This window comes from Pseudopodoces humilis, chromosome 2, assembly GCF_049639895.1.
Source record: "Pseudopodoces humilis isolate 2021_Gansu_Grassland_sample_001 chromosome 2, ASM4963989v1, whole genome shotgun sequence".
Taxonomy (NCBI): Eukaryota; Metazoa; Chordata; class Aves; order Passeriformes; family Paridae; genus Pseudopodoces; species Pseudopodoces humilis.
Genome location: NC_142201.1, coordinates 10,340,426 through 10,367,173, shown reverse-complemented (window position 1 = coordinate 10,367,173; position 26,748 = coordinate 10,340,426). Strand labels below are relative to the sequence as shown.

Here is a 26,748-nt window from a genome sequence, read left to right as displayed (position 1 = left end):
AACACAAAAATGTAAGAAAGGATTTGATGTACACCTGGTACATCCATTTATGGGATTGGAATATGAGTGGAGTTTGCAGTCAGAAAGTTCAGAAACCTCTTATGTACACTGGTGAGAAGCAGTCACACTGCAAAATCCTAAAATAAATAAATTACAAACAACTTGAGAAAATAATAATAAAAGGTGTATAATAATAATAATAATAATAATAATAATAATAATAAAATTTGCAAACTAAGAGTGCAGTTACCTTAAGCAAAATCTCCCCATACTGGTAATATTCTGCAACAGAACAACCCTTCAGTCTCTCTAGAAGAGCCTCCTTCACTCTAATACACCTATTCTTTAATTTTCAAGGGATGCCAGGTTAACCTACCCCTTAGTTCTACCTCTCTGCCACAGTTACTGTCTGTCAGGTGTGTGCTGCACAGGACTCAGACAGAAAGATGACCTCTTCTAGACTGACTACTGGCCAAGGCTGACTGAACCCATGCAATCCTGTTTTCTGAAATGGGCTTGAAAAGGACATGAGTGAATAATCAACCTTTAAAGAGTGGCCATATGGATAGTCTCACTGGATTGCAGTAGAAATCAAATGACTGATGTGTGCACTAGGCATGGGCCTTACTGGTACAAACATAGAAAACAGCTGACTATTAATAAAACTTCATAATAAATACAGTTTAGTAGTTGTTAATACAAAGTGTAATGGCAGCCAGGGGCAGTTCAGCCTCTCCAGGCAGCATTTCAGAAGGACAAATCAAAATACACAAACCAAAGACGATGAAGCTGGTCAGCCTTGGTCACCAGGAGTTAGAAGCTCACATTGCTGCACAAGAGAAGCCAACCAGAAGACCAACACAGCATCTGCTGCTGAAAGCTCAGAGGTGCCTTCCAGCATTCTCCCACCTTGTGTTAAGAAACTCTGACATTTCTTTCATGTAATCCATAGAGAACTGCCCCTCATCCTCTAAATTAAATGGAGAGCTGTCACCAGCACACTGCAGCTTGCAAGGACGAGTGGTTTTCACCCTCTTGTCCTGCCTTGGCGAATTAGGATTGATAAACAACATTTCTGACTGCATCCTGCTACTGCAATTACTGTTCATGGTGACACTAATGCACCTTGAGGACACTTGTACTGACATGACATGACATGACATAGGAAGGCTGGAGAAGAGGGACATTAACAGTATGGCATAACATGGCAAGTCCTCCTGGGCCATCATAGCAAAGGCTGGAGACATTCTCAGCTTAAAGGCAAAATGCTACTACTGAGAGCTTAGCTGTCTAACATTAAATGTTCACTTTCAGAAGATAATCTGAAAAAACTGAGCAAACACAGACTACTTTATGGTTCCTGTACCTTCTGTCTCTCCCCTCATGCAAAAGTCCTTGGTCTCCAAGCCAGTGAAACAACACAGATTCCCTTTCCATGATGAAGGATGAAAAAATTTCTAAGGGGGATGTAAAACAAAAGCAGATCTTCTGTTCCTCTGCTGCAGAGAACTAATTTTGGAAAGAAAAGGAGCTGAAGCAGTTCTTGATTCTTTGAAGACTTTCAGAAGGAAGTTAGAAGAAAACAGGAGTGGTTCAAAATGGTGTAAATACAAACCAAGGGATGTCTGTCAGCTTCTGATCCTTTGAAGCTCACACATCATGATTTTTACTACCCCTCCTACTTTAGCATTTATTTCTTCTCTATGTTCTTAACTTATATGATTCTTTCTTTATTTAATCTATACCAACATTTACTTCCTGCTTCCACTTCAACTAAACATTAAACAATTAAGTAATTCAATATAGACAGCTTATTATGTAAATTTAAGTATCCATAACTTAAAGAAGAGTAAAAATTGCTCAACTTGAGTAAATTTTTCATTAACACTGATAAAATGTTACATTGTTCAAACAATAAAGAGCAGTCAGGAACAAGCATTTTAGTGTCTTAAAAGGAAAATCTCTGTTAGAAAGAACAACCAGCTGGGAAATCTTTTGATATAATTTAAATCAAGTATTTAACAAGAATCTTTATAACCAGCCATGTTTTAGCAAATGAGCTTCAAGAGAATTTGAGAATACTTCCTTCATAGGCAGATTATTGTATAATTTCTTCCTGTAGATTCCTCCTGCTCTCTCTGATGCAGTCCCAATTGAAGAGGTTACAAGATTGTGCACAGCACGTTGCTACCTTCTTTTATTAGTACCAAATAATTCTCCCAAGTAATTTAGCTTCATTTTTATTAATACCCAGACCTCTAAAGATAGAAAAATGAACCATTTCTATGAAATGAAATTCACCTGTTTTAGGAAAATGTAATGCAACAATTTGTAAGTGTGTGAGTTGGATATGTAAACATTAATATGACTCTTCTTTCTTGGAGAATTGTCTCTATCATCTCAGAGGCAGATAAAAAATGTTACCTTGTGCCAGGCTGCACCTTCCTCATTCACTTAAAAAAAATTAAGCTTTCAGTAATTTGTAAGAATTTAAATTAGACATAAGCATCCTGTAGCAAATTATGATATACTGGCATGTACAGAGAGCTACATCATATAGCACAATTATTTTATACTGGGTAACTGTAGGAGTTGGAAAATGGAAATGAAAACTCTTGACAGCATTCATGTACTTGGTCTCACTTTTTTTACATTTACCCACTTGCCAAATTCATGCTTTCTACCAGATTTTTAAAAAGGCATACATGCTAAGCTCTTTACTAGCTTCTTTATATGAATTGGAAACAAAATTTGGATCCTAATGGGGGATAAAATAATAGGATCTAATGAGTATGCAATACAAAATCGACTTTAATAACATCTTCTCAGATAATGTATTACTGAACAGTCTGAAAAGACTTCAAACATCCCATTATTACCATTTTGACCTGAGGCAAAGCAAAGCACTGAAATACATCAAGGGTTCTGTTCAAGACTAAACGGGTTATACTTGTATGATGCAGTTTGTGTGAGAGTTGGGCAATGGTGATTACACCCAGTTCAAAAGTAAAATAAATCCATAGGTTATTCAGTAGCACTTTCATCAAAGCTTCACCCATGTGGCAGTGCACAAAGAGTTACCTTGTCTAGTCTCTTTTGCACACATACATGAACACCTCAATTTACTCATAAAAATACATATTATGCATACTTTGCTAAAATCAGTGTTGATTTCACATTAATGACTGTTTGGTCTAAATTCTAAAAGAAACAGAACCATCCAGACAGAGGACTGCTTTTTTGGACCTTTCATGCTTCTGAAAAGGAAAATAGCAGGAGAAAAAGAAAGTTCACAAGTAGGTAAGAAACAAAATCTGCCTGAACATGCTCCTTCTTTATGCAATAAAAAATAAGACTCTCCTAAACTCCTGACATTTGGGTGATACTCACAGTGATAAAGCCCAGTTAAACTAAATGCAAACTGACTTAAGCAGTCACACATCTTCTGAACTGCTGACCTGAATCCATCAGGACACTTTTCTCCCTTATTACCTTTTCACTTCTTGGTATTGAAGAGTACTCTGGCTGAAACAGGGAACTAGCAGAAGGAAAGCAGTTGCAACAGGACTTTAGGTCTGACCAACAACAGTATCAGCAATACCACGCAATCTGTGGATCAAAGGCAGCTGCGGACTCAGAGTGCAGTTCAATTAACAGGCAACTGTTTGAAGACCTACCTGTATTAAAGGGATGTCTGCACCTGCAATTACCATTTGTCCTGAAACTTTTAAACCACTCACTTTAAGAGCAGACATATGAAGGAGACACATGGGGCAATATGTTATAATTAAATGTCAAGTCACTACTTGTCTCATTTTGCATTTGGTTAGCCTGAACTTATACATTTTATATCCCTTTTTGGCATACAAAGCTACATTCTGGTTAATTTTTAAACCAACTGCTGCCACACTGCTAATACTATGAGGAAAAAAATCTTCACCCTGTGTCGTTTCATTTTATATCACTTTTCTAAAATATTTTTAGCATGCCTTGAACTGCAGAGCACCATAGAGATACCTGAGTTTGCTTGAAATAGATTACACTGGCATAATTAAGAGTTTTCAGCAGCTAAACTAGAGCTTAGCAGGTGATAATTTAAGCTATTTTTCACCATGGCAAATAAGCCTGCACAGAATGCTAGATCTGACAGTCCCAGTGTTCAAGCTGGTTTATGTACATGTGCTGTACAGACGTAACCTCCTTTATGAATGCAGCATATTTACTGGTATTTCTTTCAGCAAAATAGCTTAATTTTTATTATAGCCTCTATTATTTATTAACACAACCATTAAAATCAAAGAGTTAGCTATTAAATGGCCTGCCAAGCAGCCTACAGTAGAGCATAGATTAACCTATTTTATCTTGTAGATGTGCTTCTGTTAATAAATTCTAAAGCTGCTAAAAAATGAAAAAAAAACCCAACCCTCCACCAGAGAGGCACATCTGAAGTCATAATAAGCATGCAATTTGGGTATTCAAAATGACATCATGACAGCTGCTATGCCTTCTAAGTATTGAAAGTGCTTTAAAAATAAAGCAGTGGTAACACAGTTTGGTAAATTGCTTCAATTGGCTTCCCACCATCCAAAAGTCAACATTAACAGCAGCTTGGTTTGATTTTTTCATGTGCCTTTTGTAAAGTAGATTAGACAGTGAAAAGATTCAGGATTATTTTTTTCTGACTTCTGTTCCAGTCTTTCAGTAAAGAGATTGTAACAATACACCCAAATTACTTTATAAACCCAGTGTACATTCCAAACCTGCTGAATGAAATACATTCTTTTTCTACTGCATGTTTGAAATGTGTGTCTTATGTATTTTCCTTGCAGAAAATTTTAACTTTGGTAAAAGCTCTGCCTCTCTCTTTCACTTAATTTTGGTTTGCTTCCTCTGGAAAACTCTGCCTTAGCAAATCATTCAATTGAAATTTAAAAAAAACCAAAATAAAAGCACCTAACATCTGGTCGAGATGTCTTACCTAATGACTGGTAGAGCTCAGTCATCTTGGGATGATCCCAGCAGGTCGTTTGCGTCTCATGGCTACAACACAAAACATGAAAGTTAGTAAAGCAGAATTTCTCTCTCCCTCTCACAGCAGTGATGCAGGCTGCACATCAGAGCACAGTGCCAGATCTGTGCCCGCAGCCTGGGCTGCTCCACTGGGGGCTCAGCACTGCCAGGCGTGTTTTCTTTCAACCAGAGGCATTAACCTGGAGCGCTTTACTCAGGCAAGGGCTCATGAAATAAAATTAGAAGTAGTGGTAATATTAAAAAGACAGCAAGTATGTCGCTGTTTTGAGGAATTTGCAAGCAATCAATTCTTAAGAACTCATTGCTTTGTACAGGTCATTCTCCAGTTGCTCCAAATTAGAGGACAGACATTTGAAAGGGCTTAGTTCTTCAAGAGTTTCTGGAAACTCTGACCAGACGCTGAGATCCATATTCGACTTCCTTTCCCCTACATGCTCCCTTAACCCTTTCCCATGTGGTAGGTAAGAACTACCCAATGCAGTAGGTATCCATTCTTTCAGTCCAGACACCTGTGCTAAAGTCCCTGTGCAACAGCCTTCTGATCCACCACCAGCTTACACCGCTTCTCAGGCCAGCATTGCACCCTGTAGAGACAGTCTCTTCTAGCAGAGACTCTTGGCTGCTCCGCTTGTTCCCTGGGACTCCCAGGCCCTTTCCCTCGCCCTGGAGGTGCCTGTGCAGTGTCAGGCAGCAGAGCTCTTGGGAAGCCAGGGAAAAGCTGAAGTGGGGTTATGAAACCCTGCAGTATGACCAGAATGTAAACTGGAGTCTCTGCATTGAGGCCAGCAGCCTCCAGCTTTGAAACACAACACGTTGCCGAAGGACAGGCAGCGTGAGAAAGTCAACAGAATGAAGTGTTAGCGGATGTAGTAGCAACTCATGTCTCCTAAGGTTATACTTTTTATGAGTTTGTTTTTTAATGACAGCATAGCTAACATGATTATGTTTCCATTAACACAGAAGGCTTGAAAGAAAATTCTCTTTATCTGTCCTGTAGCCAATAGTCCCCTTCACAGAGAATTCAGCTGCATTAAGAGACAACCATAAGAAAAAAAAATAAAAATGGAACACTTATGTAGCATACCATTGCTAGCAAATACATTTGCCATTTCTGTACTTAAAAGCAGACATGCAGGTTTGAACATGCACACATCATGCTGGAGAACATAGGCAGAAGAGCAGGACCTGACCCACAGCACAGTGGAGATCCTGGAGCACACACCTCCCAGCTCCAGGAAACCAAGCCATCACCCAGCAGCACCTGTGCCCCCCACTGTGCCCTGGAACATTGACACAAGAAGGTTGTTTTAGAGAACAAATGGCCCTTGAGCTCTCATTTTGAGGCACTGATGTTCCCAAGTGCACATTTATCCTTTATAGGCTAAGAGGTAAAACTTCTGACGTATCACTTCAACACCACCTCTACTCAAGGAAGAAGAAAGTAGTACCAGGTTTTCTTAGTATGATTTAATTTTGGCCTTAAAAGACAGGTTATTTATTTGATTCCTGTGAATACTTTACTGGCCCAGTAACCTCTTTATGTTCAGCAGCGTACTATATATAATATTTCCAGATTTTGCTCTCTAACTGCAAGAAAGAATAAAAGAGATCACAAGCACTAAGCGTAAGAAAAAAAATCTGCCATTAAGCTGCCCTAGTTGAGCACAGGGTTTCAAACAAGCCCTGTCTCAAAAACCTCAGCATTCCCACCCTATCTCAATTCTGAGAAGGCAGTGAAAATGCGAGGACATCACAAGAGCAAAAGCAGTCTTGTTCTTTGCTCTGTTGAAAAAACAAGTCCTGCACAGGGAGGTTAATGCAATTGTATTCAGAAATCTCAGCCTGGTCTGGTTTTTTGGTTGTTGGTTTTTTTTTGGGTTTTTTTTTTTTTTTTTGGTTGGTTGGTTAGTTTTTTTTATTCCCAGAAACCAGAAACTGGGTAGCTTCAAGTGAAAACTTGTCCATCTGAGCCACCTGCATCTGAGCTCCTGCATTTCCCATCCTGCTTGGCATGGGCTGGTTCTGCAGGGAGAATGTAACACCAGAACCTTTTATCACACCCAGGTATAAAGCATATTTTTTAAGAAAAACAGAAACAGTTTCATTACTAAAAAGTCAGCTGATAGAGCCTCTACTGATATAACAGCACTCCAAAGGAAAAGAAGACAGAAGTGCATTCATGGCAGAAAACCCTGCAGCCAGAAACGTCACAATTCAGGTGAACAGCTGCAGACCCAAACATTCACACCTACAGACCTGGGGTTGCAGTTTGTTTCCCTCAACTTCAGTCCCAGATCAAGAATTCCCCAGGCATGAACTTGGCCACCCTGGCTTGCTTCCCCACAGGCAGATAGCCCCAGAAGGGGGTATATTTGAACAGGAACTGTACCATGGTTTGTATGCCAAATCATGTAGCAAAAATGAGAAAAAGAATTTATGTGAACAAGAAGCCTCCGAAAATAACCACCCTTTCTGTATTAAATTAATTTGGTAGCCCCAGATTGTTCTATGGACAAACTAAATTATCTCAGACTCCATAGCTGCCAACCTGGCAGCCCTCAAAGAAACTGATTCCACGTGAAAACATTTAAAAGCCATCAGATATCTGGTAAAGGTGAATATAGATAGGATTATGGACATATCCCATGCTTGCGTGAGATAGAAGAACGAAAGGATCATCATAGTGTGAAAAACAAGCACCAAAAATCAAAGTTATACCAATGAGTAATTTACTCAATTTTTTATTTTTTATTGTAAGGCCTAACCATGTATCAGTGAGTTTAGCGTGGTTAAAGCTTATGGCATTTACTAATGCTGAAAATACACAACTGCTTTTGTAAGACCTTGTAAATAAAATTTCCTTTGCCAAAGAAACCCTGGACTCCAACTGGTTTTTAATATTTTTAATACCAGTAATCCCAAACCTCTACTCAGTGTGGTTTTCTTTTATGGTATAAGATTTATTACCATAGGAAATGCACACTTTGTAAAGAACGATTTAATTTGCTTCATGTACAAGTGACAAAGACTGAATGTGCAGGGCAGGTACATTTCCCCTTTTGCTTTAAAATTAAACTTTGTTGCAACTTAGAGGAAATATACCTTTCCTAAGACTATAAAAGTCAAGCCAGTACAGCCCCTAACTCTTTCCCCAGCAGCCCTCCAGCCGGAGCACCCAGAGGGCAGAGTGCCCTGCACCTGCTGCATCCCATCCTCAGCAGGGGCCAGCCAGCTCCCATCTGGTACCAGCCCCAGTGACTGGCTGGCCAGCCCTCAGCACCCCTCTGTGCTCCTGCAGGAAAAAGCAAAGGCTTGGAAGGGAACTGTAGAGGTTGAGTGGCCGTATGGAGCCAGGGCAGACTTTGCTGGTACTTTACATGCAGAACACAAGAAGGCTGCAGATATTTTGCTCTAGCTAAAAGGCGTTTGCCTCTCAACGTCTTCAGCTCGGAAAATTATCAACTATTCTGCACACAAGGGCAGCTCCAGGAAAGGTTAGATTCCATCAAGGCTATTCTTCGTAAGCCTCTTTGCCATTTTCAAAGGCCATTTAATTGTGAGCTCTGGGGTTGGACCGGTGGGGGAGGATTTGTGTGTATGCCCTTATTGTGAGCACCGTCTGAAGTGAAATGCCAGCTCAGCAGTTTCAGGCAGCCTCAACCACACTTGGGAATGCTGTAGCATCCTTAATAGATCTGCAGCAAAGTGTTTGCCAGAGTTTCAAACTCTGGTGAACAAGGCCCTTTACAGCCTGCAAGTCAGAAAGATGTCAGAAGTGTAGTCTGAGTCCTCTAGACTAGCAGCAGCTGAAGCAGAGGGAGAGTATGTGCAGAAGTACTCAAAATGCTTTTCCAACAAACTACCAACACAAAAAGACATTGGCACACACAGACAGCAGTTTTGTAATATTGCACATGCTCAGAGGATATATTTTTCAATTTGGCTCTACATTTAGGTCAACTAAAATGATCACTAGCTTTTAAATCACAGGCATTCTAAAACAAATAAAAATACAAGTGCACTCACTTGGCCTATTTTCCTCTTTCTTACCTGACCTGAGCTGCAGAAGTGGAAAGGAAATTAAAACCAGGCCTGAAAAGAAGACAAGCAGCAATGGCTAGTGGTGACACCTTGGCGTGGGTGTGACTGGCACACTAAACACACTGATAATTCAGTAGGATGAAAGCATAGTCTTCACTTGATATATCCTTTGGGAACCACAGGACCACTTCATTAAAGGATGATTATATTATATTAGCAAGGATAATTTTTATGTAGGGAATTCTGTCACACTATGCCTGTGTGAACTCCTCTGTTCCTGCCAACAGCAGAGAGATTTGTCTCTCATCGCTGTCAGCAGAGCCAACAACACATAGGATTGGAAACCTGAAATCAAGAGATGATATCCTAACAGAAACACCGCCTGAATTACAGTTCCCTTGTTATGACTTGATCAGTTTGGACAAAATACAGTAATTTTTTCTTCATTCTTTTTCTATTACTTCTGAGCAACGCCAGCAGCAGGAGGAATTGAAAGCAATGCTCCCCCACACCCAAATTCTTGCACATATCCCCCCCAACATTCCTGCACCAGCCATGTCGTAACACTCACAAATCTTTTAGCTGTTTTTGATTGCACTCCTTCTCCCTCACTCCCTTTTTAAAAAAAAAAAATTTAAAAAATTAGGTCCCATGTGTTCACTGCTCAGCTCCAGAGCAGAATTTTAGGTAGCAACTGCAGAGCCCTTTTTAAACTCTTACAGCCCGCTTCATTGGTGATACCAGAGCCAGTTCTGCTGCGCTTCTCCCCACACCCTTCATTAGCAAATGAGACATGAACAACATGTGCAAATGCAGAGATGTGCATAGAATAAAAAATTATATCGTGTAGCAATAAATAGCTACAAATACTCACAAAAAAGTGCCAAAATTATACTGGTATTGTACAAAGCCCTGAACTCATCCCCTTTTAAACAACATGATTTATGATACTCCTCACCTTCTGGCTTTACGATGAATCAAATGTTACTCCAACCACCTTATGACTGTTGTCAAAAAGCCAAAATAAACATGATAGTACCTAAACTAACCTAAATGTAACTGAAAGAGCTTTTATGAATAGACACTACCTCTCATTTAAAAGAAAAATGTTTCCAGCAAAGGAGGACAGTGATTGCAAAGAAAGACTTAATATTTCTCTTTTTACAGTGCTTCATTAATTCTTAAGCTAAAACAAGTTAGTGCTATGGAAAGTATTAGCAATGTAAAAAGGTGGCACTCCTTTGTGCTTTACAAAGAACTACTGTTTTCATCTGTAAATCTAGAGACTACTGATCTGTGCAGAGATTACTTCTGTTTAAGCCAAGGATCAGCGTCTCTTCAGCAGGAATTTGACTTTAGCCTGTTTTATTGGCTTTTCCAAGATTTATCAGACTGCTGAAGGCAGGCACCGATACATATTAAAGTTTCTTGCCGATAGTGGAAATGAAAAATAGGAGAAGGGCCAAATATCAGCTGTCAAGTACTGAATAGTAACCCTTTTTTTCTCCCCTTGATGTTAAACATTTATTTTGTCTGCTCTGTCATGGGAAAACATTCCCGCTCAGTGGCTTGGTTTGGGTGAGCCTTGCCCCCCCGGCTTGTCATTCTCTCGCTGATCTATTTGCTTTCCAAAGCCTCTCCTCTCCACTTCTGCCAAAGCAATTTCACTGCAGGGTCTTGTCAAATCCGGGCTCAGACAAGCGACAGCCTTGAACAATTCCTTAGTGCTAAAAAGGTCAAAGATCCCCGATATAACCAGGTTCCTCGTTCCCTCGGCTCTGCACACATACGCCTGCAAAAACCAACTCTCTGCCCAACTCCAGTGCAAGACACCTCCGGTGTCCCAGGCTGCAAGATGTTTTACAGCAGCTATTAAAAGGCAATATAAGGTGCCATATAGCAACAAGAAATACAGCACTTGCAGCGCAACCGCCCGGAGGGAATCCCCTCCCAGCCGCTTCTGCCTATTAACTTGAAAGATTACTTCTAAGCATAAAATTACGGTGGGGAAGAAGCCATACACCCCCGAGCACGCTTGTTTTCAGGAATTGCGCTGAAGTTCACGCCCGAGCCGAGGTGCCCCACAGGCGATGTGGCGGGCAGGTGACGCTGTGCAGCACCGCGCTGCCCCCAGAAACCTGCGGGGTGACGAGGCGAGCCCAGCGCATCCCACACCTCCGGCACAGCCGCGATTCCCCAGCTAGGCTTCTCCCCTCGCCAGCCCGCACGGGCACCGGCAGCGGCACAGGCACCGGCACAGGTACAGGCAGAGACAGGGGCAGAGGTACAGGCACGGGCACAGGCACAGGCACAGGTAGTGCCACGCGTGCGTGCCGCTCACACCGCCATCTCCTACGTGTGCCAACGGGGCGCATCTAGCGCCCAACTACGGCCTCGGGAGCGGGGAGAAGGCGCCGAACCGAACGCCCTTTCAAGTTCCCAGAAGAAAGCCGGCGGCAAGTTGTGATTTTCCGTGTGAGCGATGACAGGTACGGCCGCCCGCCCGGCGCAGACGGCGGCCGGCCACGCCGCTCGCCCCCGCGGCGGAGAGCGGGATGGCCCCGGGCCGCGCCCCCGCCCGCCCCCGCCGGCACCTGCCGCCCGCGCCCCGCATCGCCCTTACCCCCGGAGCTGCTCCCTCATGGCGACGGCTGCTCGGCGGCGCCTCGGAGACAGAAACAGCGCGTCCGCCCAGCCTCGCCGCTCAGCGCCACTGCGGCCGCCCCGCCGGCAGGGAGGGACGGCGGCAGCGAGGGAGGGATGGAGTGAAAGGGAGAGAGGGAGGAGGCGGCGCTGCCCGCCCCGCCCCGCCCCGCTCCCGCCCGGCGGCGGTGCCGGCGCTGCCCGCCCTCAGCCCCCATCTCCCCCCTCAGCCCGGCTGCGGGGCGGCTGAGGGCACCTCGCCCCTCCCCGGCCTCCCCAGGGCTGTGCAGCTATTCTGGAGGAAGCCCTCGGGGCTTCCTTTGACTTCCTTTTGAATTTTTTTGGGTGTTCTTTGCCCTGGCGCAGGCCGGCCGGAGAGAGGGGTGTACTGAGAGGCGGCAAATCAGTTCGCCTTCAGAGGGCTTGGGAAGAAAACTTAGCTAAAATATGCACCGAATCCAGGCAGATTTGAAATGGGCCTTAACCTGCACACTTTTTTTTTTCTTTTTATTTTCTTTTTTTTTTCTTTTTTTTTTTTTTTCAGCGTTTAATTTTGGTGCTTAAAATGCCGACAGGTTTACTTTTTAGTGGAATCGGGTAATTCCGTTTCTAAGGGCTTGCCTTGGCCCCGCAGGGAAAGAATGGTGAGCATCTCCCCTGGATCTCAGTGCAGAAGAAATAGTTCTACTCACGCCGAGTTACTGTTGCAATGTTTCTTTGCATTAATTCCTTCGCAATATGCATTACACAAAGAAAAGCCAACAATCTTCTTCTAGTGTCATAAGCATTTCAAATCAGTGTTAGGTATGTTGTACATCTATGACTTCATTCGTTAAAATAAAGCTCCCAGTCCTTCCCATAATCAAGTAGTTTTTCGAGCCTTACATATTGTGATTTCCTGGTAAAGCCACCCCAAAACCACCATCTTTCAATTCTGGTTCTGGTGGGAAAGTACCTTAAAGAGTATCTAGTTCCACCTTCCCTGCCACTAGACCAGGTTGCTCAAGGCCACATCCAGCCTGGAACACTTCCAGGGATGAGGCATCTCCAACTTCTCTGGGCAACCTGTTCCAGTGTCTCACTACCCACACAGTAAAGAATTTCTTCCTAATATCAAATCTAAATCTATTCTCTACCTTTCAAATGTACAAAAGAACCTCTGTTTTTACACTGGGAAGATGCCCACCTAGAGGCACAGAAAATTCACCCCACCCCTGTAACATGGATGTCAGTAAGCATTGAAGTTGGAGGGTGTTAGCCTAAGCACCAGGAAATTTAGGGCTCCCTTTAAGGCCCCAGGTAGTTTGATTATCTGATTTTATGAAAAGTTCAACTAGCAGTTCAAGGAAAGCCCACAGGATTTTTTTTTTCATAGAAGAGTTAATATGAGAGATGCTTAAGGTTCAACTCCTCAGGCCCTCAAATATAAAAATTAGTGGAATTAAATGCTAAATTCTTATAGCTTCTAGATGATTTAAGTTATTTTAACAGGTCTAACTCACAGTTAACCTTGTATTTGTAATACTATCCCAATATGGAAAGAAAATAGCGGAATAATTTTTGTGTAAACATAAATCTCCATATTAAAACTCATTAAGACTGCAAATTTTCCATTAATTCAGTGGACCTGGTATTAGATAAATTACTCTATCTATATCTTAGTTTTGACATGAATAAACTGGCTAAAGGCTGTCAATTGTCTTATATCAGCAGTCCCACATTTTCACATTTTTAGCCAAGTTTTAAGAAGTGACAAAACTCTCCTTAAGTCTTTAAAACAGGATGATTTTCATCCTAGCTGGGAGGAACCTCAGGGTTCACTACAAGGAGAGAGCAGCTGCTCGTGTCATACAAAGGGACGGGTAGCCAGAGGCCAGACGTTTCACAGCAAAAGTGGTTTGTTTTCCTTCAGAAGTATCTAGCACTGATTCCCCGATACACATTCCTTCAATTTTCACTGTTTCTGGAGCTTCCTGGCCTGCCTTAACAGAAGCTTGATGCTTCTATTATCATGCTGGTCTTCTTTCCCATACAATAGTGCCAAGTAATAAGAATTTAAAACCAGTCTGAAATTCTCATACTTTGCATAATCTTCTTTCTCCTTGAGTTACAAATAAAGCATTGTATTCAATTAGACTCACAGCAGGTGAAAACCCCAATTAGTGAATCCATTTTCTTGGCTCTTTTTCCCTACCTTACACCCACACACCACTTTTTTTTTTTTTTTTTTAACAATAAAGGGTAACTCTGAGTCACTCTCCAATTGAAAAGCAAATTAACCCTTTGATCTCCCAAATCAAACTATTACTCACTTAAGAACATCCAGGGCAAAACAAGAATGTCGAAGGATTAAGGGATTAAGGCCTATTGACTTTATAAATTGATTTTTTAAAAAAATCTATTTAATGTAGTTCTGATTGTTGTCTCTAAATTCACAAAAGCTTTTAGCTATTTTGATTGACCTGAAAATTATATTTTTGCTGTATAATGTGCACAAGTAATTCCACTCTTACTCCAAATGACTTTTAAACTAGCTGTAATTTATTACATAAATACATTTTGTTTGCAGTGTAAATGGTTACTGTCTTTGCCATTTGTAACTGACGCCAATTTGTATACCATACTTAATTTTAGGCAATTTATTTGATAAAACATAGTCACCTACCTATAAAAAATTAAACAGGATTACAGAGTAAGCAGAGTTTTAATTCCCTGTGGTGCTTTTCTAATGCAAGGGCTACTCAGTCAACTTGTGCATCTATATAGAGACCTTAATCAGAAGAAGAGCAGTGTTTATTTCTCCTATACTCTTGTTTTGTCCTGAACTGTATCTAATCAATGTATCTATGTCTTCAACATTTAATAACACCAGGTGCTTAAGAGGAAATCATGGCTGCCTCAAAAAATGAAGGATGATATTTAGAAATTATCTTATTACCCCAAAACTCCTTCAGGAAAATAGACAAATAGAAAGATAACTTGGATGTGCAGTCAGTCTGAATGCATTGCTTGCTGTCCAAAGGTTCACTGGAATGTGCATTTAAGGAAGCAAATTTTTCAGTTTTAATAAGTTCTTCTCAGAATGTCATCCCTTTTCAATGGAGAAAGAACCAGAGTCATGTACACATTAAAACTAATTTTGTATGAACATAAAATAATTGATTCCTAAGCATTAACACTTGAGTATACATCTTTGTAAGTTTTATGTACAAGATTAGCATCAACTCTCCATGTTACATTTTTTTTTTTAAATTATTTTTAAACTAATTCTGCAGTAAATATTACAGAGCTTGCAGCAATATAATGCCCGGTATGGGAAGTGTTGGTGCCCGGCACGTGTGACAGGAACACTTCTGTTCCTGCTGAATGCACAGTGGCTCAGCTTTCACATTCCTTTGGGCTGTACTTGCTTTTACTACAGTAAGGACACCTGATTAAAAGTGAAATCTTAGTCACCCTACAAGATGGGTACAATGGAGCCTCAGGAGCAGCCTGTGTGTGCCTTATGTTGCACTGCACTGCATGCTGTTGCTGAAAGGTGAATGAGAGGGTGCCTGTCATTTTGAATATATGAAATATATGTATGAATTCCAGCCTGAAGAGATCTTGGAAAGGAAAATTTCAGGAGGCTGCATTTATTTTTTAAGGTGTTAGTGACAGCAGCAGAGTGTTCAGTCTATGGTGCCATGTGTATGACCTTGAAAAGAGGAGAGGAGTGGGACTGAGGTTGGGTATGATTGCACACATCGCTGAGAGGGGTGGATAGCACATCCTGATCCCACCAGCGCCGTGAGCTCTTCAGCTAAGCTCCTGTAAATAGCAAAAGCTCTTTTCTCCTTTCCATAAGAAACCACAGCAAAGAAAGAAAAAAAAAATTAAGGAAGGAGTAACCCTTACTCTTCTGGGATGGAGATGAACTGAACTGTGAATAGTCCCAAGAACAGGAGATCAAGATGCAAAATGCTGACATAATGTTAGAAAACTAAAAGTAGTAAAACCTTTTCTGAAGTAAGGCTTTTGGAAAGCTAACAGGAGAGGAAAAAAAAATATATATTAAAAAAGACGATTTAAAATCTGCCAACTGAAAACATAGGTCAAACAAAATTGCCTGCTGATCTTTACAATGCACAAATAGGACTTGAAAAATTATAATTAGACCATAGTAAATTCTTGGTTTGAGGAATCTGTAATGCCAAAATGAATGGTTATCATAATAGGGAGTAGGGTTGAGAAAAAAATGCAGATTAATAAGGATAAATTAAACAAAGCAGCAAAGACAAACTCCATTTCTTTCTTTTCTTTGCATGCCCAGTTGGAAATAAATGATTGTTTTGCCTCCTGGAGAGATTAAAATAAGAAGGATTTCATAAACTCTCTCACTCACTGGTTCTCTTTTCACCTCAAAATCTTTCTTTCTATGCATAAAATTATGTGTTGCAAACACAAAAGCTGGCTTACAAAATCATTAACTTCTCTACTGTTTCCTATCAATGTATAGATCTCAGTATCAAGAAACTCTGTATCTTGCAGTCCTACTTCACTCAGGCCCAGAAAACCTGATCCTAGCTACGGTTCACCCAGCATTCCCAATTCCTGACAAGCTGTCCCCTCTTCCAAAGGCTTCCACAGACATTAAAGGAGAGGAATGCCTTCCTTTTTTAAACTAATTTACTTTTTGGTTGTGTTGCATTCCATAATATACATATTTTTTACATTATTAAATCTAATTTTTTGTGACTAATATAATACTTTTTTTTTTTTTCTTACATTGAGGACCTTATTTCAAAATGTTTCTATGCAAATATCATATAGAAGAGAAAATACTCCTTTGAGGAAAAAAGCCACTGAGATCATGCTTGGAGATTATTTACTAGGATATTCCAATGGTAAGGCTGCACTTAGGTAGTAAAAAAAGAGAACAACGAAATCTATGGCATTTTATGACAGCTATATACAGACAAGTTCCCAGTCAGACCACTAGTTGGGCACACTTTGCACTTTTGAATCAGATGCTTTCATGTTTTGCTGTATTTTGCCTGTATTTTAGCAATGGATACTTTGTTGTGTTCTCACAGAAACTTGTAGTTTCTCTTGCTTTACGATATATGTTGAACCTGTCCAAACTACCTTATTGTTTCATCAGTGATTATAACATATCATATATAATATATAATTCAAACTCAAGAGGCCCTGTCTATTTTTATGTACACACTAGGCTTTTTCATCCTCTTCCCAGAGATGTTGAGACCATTAACCTTAGCACAGATCAGTTTGAGATCTACTTCTAACCTTTTCCCTTGATTGGGCCATACAGAGCCTTAATGTGAGAAAGGGATGGTTCTCCCTCGTAAATCACATTGATATAGTTTCAAAACTAGAGACTCTTTAGCTTCTCCCCATACCCTGGTGTAACATGAGCAAAGCTTAGTCCTTCTGCATAGCAAGACTGCTTTGCTCTCCCTTCCTGAATGTCTTTAGGAATGTAGATGTGGGGATCCAGAAAGCAGAGCACTGCACGTGGGGAAGGAACCAGCCTAGAGAAGCTGATGGCAGAGGGGGCAGCTACACCTAACTGGCCTCAGCACTAATTCCGTTCAGGCTAACTCCTTCATCCGATCCAAGTGACATTTTTCATCATTTATTTACATAGAAATGAAGCTTCAGGTTCATGGCTGTGCAACTACTCCCTGTCTGAGGTCAGCAAGAAAAAAAATCTGGAAAGCAAAAGCTCTTCATCCGCTGTTTCTGAAATTGAACTTTTTATTTCATTTCTAACAATATGGTATGAAAAAAATACACTTTAGCTAGAAAATGAGACAATTGTTCATACAGCTTTGGCAGCACCTTTTAATGGCAAGTGGCAACAATCTCATCTTGTCCATGCCAAAGAGGGAAAATTAGTGTTTATATACAGGCATTTGAAACAACTACAGGCACACAGATGCCTACATTGACTGAGGCTTCCAGAGACAGATGAACCAATATCAGCTATAATGGAGCCATGTCCTAGGGCACAGATATTATTTTATCCTAATTGAATCTGAAAGTATGTTAGCACTTAAACACTTCAGTAAAGAGGGATATAAAGGAACTTTGAGGTAAGATAAAAATTATTTCTTATTTAGTAGATTTCATTTAAGTATCCTGCGGCAAGTCCAAGCATTTATGCTTTAGCACATGTCCAGTGTAATTCCAGACCGCTTCTGCACCTTGCATTTAAATAACTATAATATGATTCTCCCTACAAAGTAGTGCTCCCAGCTTTTACCCTTAGATATCTTTGTGTAGCTCCTCCTATGCCTAGCATAGTAGCTGGCAGTTAATTCAGGGAAGAATCCTGTGGGTACCAGCTGAGAGGAAAAAGTTTTTCTAGACTATATTGCACAGTTTAAACATCATGCTTATTGAAGCCTAATAACAGCATTTAGTGGAACTGAATGTCTAGGTGCACTTTCAGTATTTCATATGTTAAGTTGAGCCAAACGTCTCACAGTGCATCTCAGCAAGGTCTCAAATAGCTTGCAATTCTACTGGCACACCTTCATTCAGTTCTCTGATCTCAGTTATTTAACAAAAAATGGACTCTCTTAGGGAAAGAATAAACATGCAAAATGATGATTTCTTTTCTTGCAACACATCCAAATTTCACTGTGAAAAATTTGTAATGAAAATCAGAAATGCCTTGTCTGCCCAAGTCAAAGAGCCTTGAGATTTATGATCAAAGGTACACAGATGAATTCAAGGACCTGCCATAGTCTAGTATTGAATCAAGAACAATGGTGAATGGTGTTTAGCTCAAAATCAGCCAAAACACTTTTTCTTTCTATACTGAGCATTTTTTCCACATTGAGCTAAACAAACATTTGTATTTGGAACTACTTGCTGCTTCTTTAGGAAATTGCTTTCAAAGGTGTAACCTAAATCCTGAACAATCCATGAAGCCCTGAAATATTAAGGATTTAAATATCGGTTATAGTCCATATTATCATTCTTAGAATCCTGCTGCTACATCTAACTCCTTTGAACATATTATCAGAAATGTCAACCTACAGATCTACCATATCAAAATCTTCAGCTTTTTCTAAAATAGCCCAGACTTAAAGAGAAAATTCTTACTGCTAGCACTAAGTTACCCATCTTTATTATCTCCCTCACTGCATGATACAGAAAGCCAGATTATTTTAAAAGTTCAAAATAGCTTATTTCCTATTATCAGGCCTAAGAAACATCGTACAGTTTTGGTCACCTTCCTTCCAGGAAAAAAAGAAGGTATTAAATTCAACCAAGATTTCTCTATATCTACATGGTACACTACAAGTGCAGAGCACAGCACTGAAACCATTTGTTTATTTACTAGTATCCCGAATTTGCCATTTTATACTGGTATAAATTTAATACATGGGTACTATATTGTGTACTGTGTTGAAGATTTTCTAACTATCATTAAAGTTAGAACAAAGGATCTTCTAAAGTCACACCTTTTGCCTCATAAAGCATTACAAATGTTTGAGCATTCATCTCTAATCCCAAAATAACAAAATCAGCTTGTCATATAAAAATAATAAGGTGTTGTTTTAAATCATCATTCTTCTTGTCAGGTAAATAATTTTTCTTCATCAACAGCTCTGGTCTGTAGTTGCTAACTTTAAAAAAAATGTAATTTTGCAAATAATTATCACCACTTTAGTTAATGCCTTTATACTAACACACATCAGACAAGAAAAAATAATAATTAAAAACAAGACCTTCAACCTTATCTTTTAAATAAAACAGGGTTAAGATGTACTTTCTAAATACTTTTGTACTTTACCAATAACTTTTATTTTGCTTATGAACATTTTAATTTTTATCAGTGTTGAGAAATTAATCTCTTGTTACTTTTCCAGTTTTGTTGCTGCAGTTGCTCTTCATTCTCATTCTTAAAATTCTACTGCAATTATTTTTCAAATTATTATCCTTCTACCCATGTCCCTCAATTTGTTCTGTTTTTAGGGTAACTAACAGAGCAAATAATTTATTAAGGATAAAAATAATTTTGCAAAGATTTGCAGAAGCTGACAGACTAAGAATTCTGCCAAATAAAACCCAAGCAGAGAGTGGAGGATTAGACCCCATCTAATCCACTGTTTTTTTCAAACCAGGGTATTTAATACTGAACTAAAACCTTTGGAGAGTTTTATTTTTAGCGGCTTTCCATATTTTTGCTCCAAGAATTAAAATTTATGAAACAAACCAAATAAATGTATTTATTGTTTGTGAGTAAAGTATCATTATTAAAAGTCTTCCTTCCCCAAATAAATATTTTTTTACTTTATGCCATATTTTAATTTTTCTGATAGTTTCATTGTAAACATTATACTTCACTGAGCTTTAAAATGAAAAAAAAATTAAAAGGGAATTTATGCAATGAAAACAATCATTTGGTGATGACAGTACACTATGTTTGATAAGAAATGAAGAAAGTGACTGTTTTTACTAATTATTTCCATGCCAACATTGTACATGAAACTTGCTTTCAGTTTGGAGCAAACCAGGCCAGTGGAGCTGTGTTGCCATTTAATTAAATGACTTAGTCTATGAAATAGCCAAGAGAGAGCAGCTCTCCAAATGTGGCAATATTTTGGCTGTTTGAACTTTCTAGTGGCACATTATCTTAGCTACATTGTTATGTGTGTCTGCCCTGAGAATAATTGTCATTTCTTGGTCCAAATTTCACACAGTGACCCTTTTCTTACTGCTGAGAGGTGGATGGCCCTACAGCAGGGCCATGGTATTCCTCTGCCTCCCACTTAGTGCTCCCATGGACCCAAAGCATAATTTCTTTCACATTTATAAGTCTTGATTTTAAAAATGTAATTTTTTTCATTTCAAATTATCTGGCCTAATGTTAGAGTTGATGCTGCTGAGCTGCTGAAAAAAAGCCATGGTATCTTTTTGAAACTGAGCCTGTCCCTGCAGAATAAATCCATCATATGAAATGGCTACAACCTCTCTTTACACTAAGGAGCCAGACAAGTTCAAGATCAGCTCAAATGCCGGGGATTTATCTGACATGCAGGACAGTCACAAGTTCTTTTCTGTGCTGATCCCCGAGCATTTGTGATGAGCTTCACAAAGAAAGCAGTTGGTAATCAAAGTAATAAGTTTTTAGCAGGATATTTTCTGTCCAGAAAGCAGATAATCTGACAAAAACAAGTCACTACCAATGAAGTTTGATGAATAATTTATAAGTAATTTCCAAAGTTTCAAAGCAGCAATCAAATTTTCTAATAAAAACAGCTATTATTCCCACTATTTTTTTATTTTTGTAAACTGGCAGAATTTTTGACAGAATTACCAAACTGAGGAAGCACTCCTATTGCATACCAGCATGTCTTTCTTAAATTCTCTTTGTATACAAAGCAATGGTTTATGTAGAAATTTCTGTAAGAAAGTGGTAAAAGGTAGGATATAGAAGAATATTCATCTGCTCCCTTGGACTGCCTGTATTCACACAACACTTCTGCAGATTGCCAAGTTTTTGAGCAGCAAGAGCACAGTGTGTAGTGACGATGCTCTTACCCTTTTAGTGACTTGCATACTACACACTGAGCTGAATTTTACTTCCAAACAAAATTTTGGCTGCATTCCTTAGCGAGCACACATTGTTCTTGCTTTGACAGACTATCCCATTCTCTCATTTAAAACAATTTGATGCATTTTTAATTTCTTTTTTTTTAAACTTGTTCCTAGATGGGCACAGTTTATATAACCAGCCACCAACTCCAACATTGAAAAGTTCTTAATTTAGGTCATTGTGCTTAAATCATATTTTCTCTACTTTGTTTTTTTTTTTTGGTATAATTTGCAATTATAAGGATAATTTTAAATAACTTTTAGAGCAAAAGGAAGTGTCTGTTATACAGACATGTTGAGTTTTTCTAACTCAACATTTAATTAAATGCTAAGTTTGACATTGTGTAGTTTGGTGAGAAATTCAGCACTGGATTTCAGTGAATAAAAAGAATACGTAATCATAAGCAATGCCGCAGTGTTATATGGTTCTATATTATTATATATTGTGTAAATATAATTGGCTTTAATAGTGGCATTTAAACAGAGATGGATTGCTCTGATCCTCCCTGCCTTCAAGTCATCAGACTGACCACAAGTAAGTACACAGAATTGAGTAGTAGTGAGTACTTAATTGCTAAAAATACTGCAACACCAAACCTATATTGTTATATATTTATATGTAAGAGCAGAACTGAGAATGCTATTTTTAAATAGGCTCTTCAAATTTCTTTAATTGGTTTAAAAAATAATAAATTGGTCTTTACTGGAGCATAATGGCATAAAATGGCCTTATAGTGAGGACTACACGTAGAAAACAAGGGGAATTTCAGGCCTAACTACATTTTCTGTCAGCCAATATTTTAACCTAAAAGGATCATCTGGTCATCCTCTTCTATGGTGTGGAGTTAATGCAAAAACAAATAAAAAGAATGGTTACATGTTTTGCAGACACATGAAGAGGACAAAGGTGGATAGGGAAGTAATGGATATACAGTTTAATAACTTCCAGCTGCTGTATCAGCTGCCTACTGGTAGGTATGGTGAAATAAATAAATGATCAAAAAAAATCTGATTAAAAAAACCCAACCATGTCAGGATGAGTTTTGTAAATCAGAACTTGCAAGACAAGTGATATGAAAGCAGCAAGATGATTAAAATGCAGTATCTTATTTATTATACATTAGGTAGATCAAAGCTCCTCAGAGATAACAAGACACTGATTGGGGCTTGCCACCTGTTTGGTCTCACTAGCTGTGGAATTTGTGAGGTGAAGCTGTTTTAAAGGTTGTCAGTACATGCTACACTTATGAATGGCTTGCACTGATAAAAAAACAAACAAACAAACAACCCAAATTATTCTTATTTTGCTGAAAAGATTTATTCATTATTCACCAGCACATATGTTACTTTGTTAGTTAAGACAAAAAGGATATGCTATGTAATTCAGGAAGGTTTCAGAAACAAACAAACAAAATTGCAGGCAAATGCTCTTACTTGATACACATTGCTTTAATATGGTGGTAAAAAGACCTGAAGAGTATAAAATTAGAATATATTTGAGCTGTTGTTTTGGAGAGTGCTGAGCCACACATCAGACTGAGCTCAGAGAAGAAAGATTGTGGCAAGCAAGTTGTCCAGGAAAACTGAAGTCTGGACAACAAGGCAGGAAGTAGTTTTCTAGATGTTTTTTGGGTTGGTCACCTTTTTTGTCTAACCTCTCCTCAAAGAACGGAACAGCTGTGACTTAGGGAAATGTTTGGGTATAAATGTCTAACTATTATTGGCAGAACCTACTAAAGAGCAAGTTGAGAAAAGCTGAGGATCTGCAAGGTGCAACAAGGGAAGGCAAGGCAAGGGAGTGACAATCTGTCTGTGTCCTTGAAGTGTGCCACAGAACTGGCTAAAGAGATGAGCAGAACGCCAGTCTGGAGATGTCAGAGCACCACTGGGCTCCCAGGTCTTTAAATCAATATTCGTAGGAGATAAACTTAATGCATAGCAGTAAGAAAAGGGGAGTCAGTAAGGGTAAGAAAGATCTCTTTCAATTGGTGGAAACTTAATTTGAATGGATAAAACTGGGGGAAAAGCTTCTAATTACTTTAAAAGTCATGTGTTCCAAAAGAAGACTTGTTTGGAAGGTCTCTGGGTGTTACTAATACACCCACTGACCAAAACCAAGTTGAGACAGACACAAGGAGAAATTATTCCCCTTGGCTGACTCAATTCAAAGCAGAGAAGACTACTGGGAGACCACATGATGTGGGCATTCCCTCAAAGGCGAGTTTGATAAAGGATTCACACTGACAGGCCCTTTTCCACTCCTTATTTCTAGAATGGTGAACAAATGCCCCAGAGCAAAGCAGCGCTGAGGGTTTTGCGCTCAATTTTCTCAAGAGAACACTGTACAGATAGAGATTTGCCTTTTGCTAGCGGCAAATGTTTATTCCACAATATTTTGGGCACTGATGTGAAAAAACATGATACATGAGAGGGAATGCTGAGAGCCACATTCTGATTGCTTTTAGAGTACTAAAAACAAGAAGTAACTTTGCTGAAATCAATGAACATATCTCTTGATCCATGCAAGCTGCGTTAAATGCAGAATTTAAATTTGATTTCCAAACTTCTGGAAGCAAGTCTGATGAGAGCTGAACCTGCTACAGTCATAACCTGTGGGTCCTCTGGTTCTTCTCACTTCAAGATTGTTAAGAGTACAATGAAATATTTCTTCCTTTTTCAAACTGGAATCAGTAGAAGATACAATAGCATATGAAAGTAAGTTTTAACATGTAATAACCGTATTAGTAAGGTTTTAATTGCTTTTGTGCCATAGCACAATTAAAATAGTAGAAAAACAGATGAATGAAAAATGTGAAGAAATAAATATTTGCCAAATAAAAAGATAGAGAACACTGTCTGCAATGGAATTGTTCAGTAATATTACAGCAGTATTAAAAGTGTAAGCACTCCCATTAACAAGGAGTAATTAGGAAACAAATAAAGTAAGCCCAACTATAGCCAGAAACATAATCCCATGGTGCTTTATATCAAAATAGCTGACTTTAGATTCTGAAGTTCAAACCAGTGTTTGGAAATGATGGTGAGGTCATCAGTATGAGATCTTTGGGAATCAGTTTTCTCTAATTTTCAGGTGATACTTAAGGTAATCTGAAGTAGAGCGCTAAAACATGCTATTCAACACTGGTGTCCTACTGGCTAAAAAGATCTCACTGCCAGAAATCTGGAAGAAATTTCTTTCTAAACACTGAAGTAAAATTTCAAGATGCCTGTATTCCCAATTACTTGCACTAAAAGTTTATAGATGAGAAATAAAGATATGGTTTTGGTTTAGTAGTTCTAACTCTTGATTTTCATTTTTTATTTCTGTAATCGTTGACATTTCCAGCTACAGAATACAGTCTGTTACACTTAGGAAAACAGCTGCAAGGCACTTATTCCCACTCTCTGGGGTTTCTATAGGCTGAAGCTGGGTATGACTTTAAAGAAGAATAATTTATGAAACAGAAAGTTGAGGATATTTTATTTGCTTGCTTTTACTTCCAGATTTTACTCTCTATTAGGGAAATCTGGAATTAGTACAGCAAATCTGAAATCCATGCTCACAGAGGTGCATCTCCTTCTGTATTTCCAGACCAAATGCAGAAACATCTTTAATGAAGAACAGCTTCAGTAGCTTTTTCAAGGATATGCCTAGGTAGAAATTATATACATATATTTGGGGAAACACAGGATTTTGCTGTTTTGGATAAATAAGAAACCGGCAATTTCCTCTCATTTGCCACACCACTGCTCAAGGGTCTTTCTGAGAATGAATGAAGTCAGGAACGGAAAACAGTAGTCTGTCACAGATCCTTCCTCTCTTCCTGTCATTTTTGCAATAAATAAGGTAACAATTTAGGTAAATTTTTCTAATGATGTTATAGTTAAATTACTGTAAAGAGTTAATGATCTAAAAAGATCTCCAAAGCTGATTTAAAAGAGGTGAGTCACTTAACTGATGTTTATAAGATCCAGCATTGCAAAAAACGAGTATTAAACTTAGATTTTAAAGAACTTGCTTAGACAGAATGCTAGGCACAGGACCTTTTAGTTAAATGAAGACTAAATTCCAGATTCAGTGAAAATTATTCCTTTTTTATGATGCTACTCTCTTCCACTGAATTTATCTGTGAAGATCAAATGGCAAACTTCTGCAAAACATTACAGTTCAGTAAGTATCTTCACTGCAGTAGGATATGGTAGTCTAAAAAAGAGAAAATAAACTGCTTTAGCATGCTATATCTCCCAAAGAGCATCTGACAAGCCACAAAAAAAATGAAAGAAAAAGCAGAGTGAATCAGCTCAGGGGGAAAATGAACTTGAGCTAGCAAAAAGGTGCTTCTGTAAAAGAAAGAGGTTGAACACATAATCATATATGTAGATATTTCAGAACCTCAGAGTTACTGCAATCCCCTTCTGTGTTAAAGCCCTCCAAGAGCCAAACACAAATGGCAGCCCACCATGGATAGTTTCTAGTTAATGAGAGTGATTTTCCTCAGGTATATAAGTAGTCACCATTTTAAGGGTTTTCCAGTTCTGCAGGTTTCACTAGCTGAAAAATTAATCAATACTGCAAGGGCAGGTACTAGAGAGGCAATCACTGTATGAAAGTGTGTCCCATCTATTAAAATACAAGAATATCTTTCATGGAATGGATAACATCCCCAGCTTTTACAAAGCACTTGAGTGTATTTACTCGCTAAAGACCCTTCTTTGCAAAATTATGCAAGATGAAGTATTTTAAGAAGATGAAGAGGAAAGAAAGAATCTTTCTGTGCCAAATTAAAACCCAGAGACATAATGCTAGAGAACATTTAGTTACTTCTGATCTGTGCTCGTTACTGAAAAGCCAGGATACTATGAAACCAGCAGTCTTACCTACCTCACCCTGCTCATCATCTATTTCCACTAACATCTTTCCTCTTGCTTTTCTTTTCTTAACCCCTCTCTGCCTGCACACAAAATATTTGTTTCTAGAGGAAAACTGCTACATTCCAGTATTGATGATGTGCTTTTCGTTGAACCAGACCTATGTGAACAGGATGCCTCTAGCTACATTTAGGAGATGTAGTGCTAAACTGTTTCTCAAACTGCAAAATATTGCTGCAATGTACTTCCAGACAATTAAATCCTCGTTAAACTTTGAGGAAAAATGGTAGCCAGCACCAGCTCTTCCAGTAAAGGACATTGGAGTATGCTTATAATCTGCCTTGGTCTCCTTCAGTGGAAAATGCCATTTCTTCTCTCCATAATTCTAATCTGTGCAAGACAAGATGATACTTGAATATTGTTTTACTAGACATGATGTGGGCACTTACAATTCAGTTCCTGAGAAGGGGGAATAATATATAAATAGCATCACTTAACCACCAAACCCAGTACAGAGGAGATGCACTCTCCACATAACAGGGGGACTGG

General features: G+C 39.1%; 1 protein-coding gene and 1 non-coding gene across 13 annotated transcripts in view; one reads left to right on the top strand and one right to left on the bottom strand.

The window, feature by feature from the left end:
- Positions 1 to 26,748, bottom strand: part of DMD (dystrophin) — a 1,137,330-nt gene that overhangs the window by 74,275 nt on the left and 1,036,307 nt on the right. For 9 of the 12 annotated variants that reach the window (XM_088068904.1, XM_088068916.1, XM_088068923.1 and 6 more), the window contains one exon: positions 4,979 to 5,040. In XM_088068904.1, coding sequence (XP_087925030.1) covers positions 4,979 to 5,040 — 62 coding nt within the window. Of the gene's footprint in view, positions 1 to 4,978; positions 5,041 to 11,695; positions 11,838 to 26,748 lie in introns of those variants that run through there. The other 3 variants (XM_005516713.3, XM_005516714.3, XM_088068956.1) reach the window with 1 other exon arrangement.
- LOC148184784 (small nucleolar RNA SNORD36) lies at positions 25,424 to 25,490 on the top strand. The gene has a single exon (XR_015772064.1). It is a non-coding gene; the product is annotated as a small nucleolar RNA SNORD36 (small nucleolar RNA).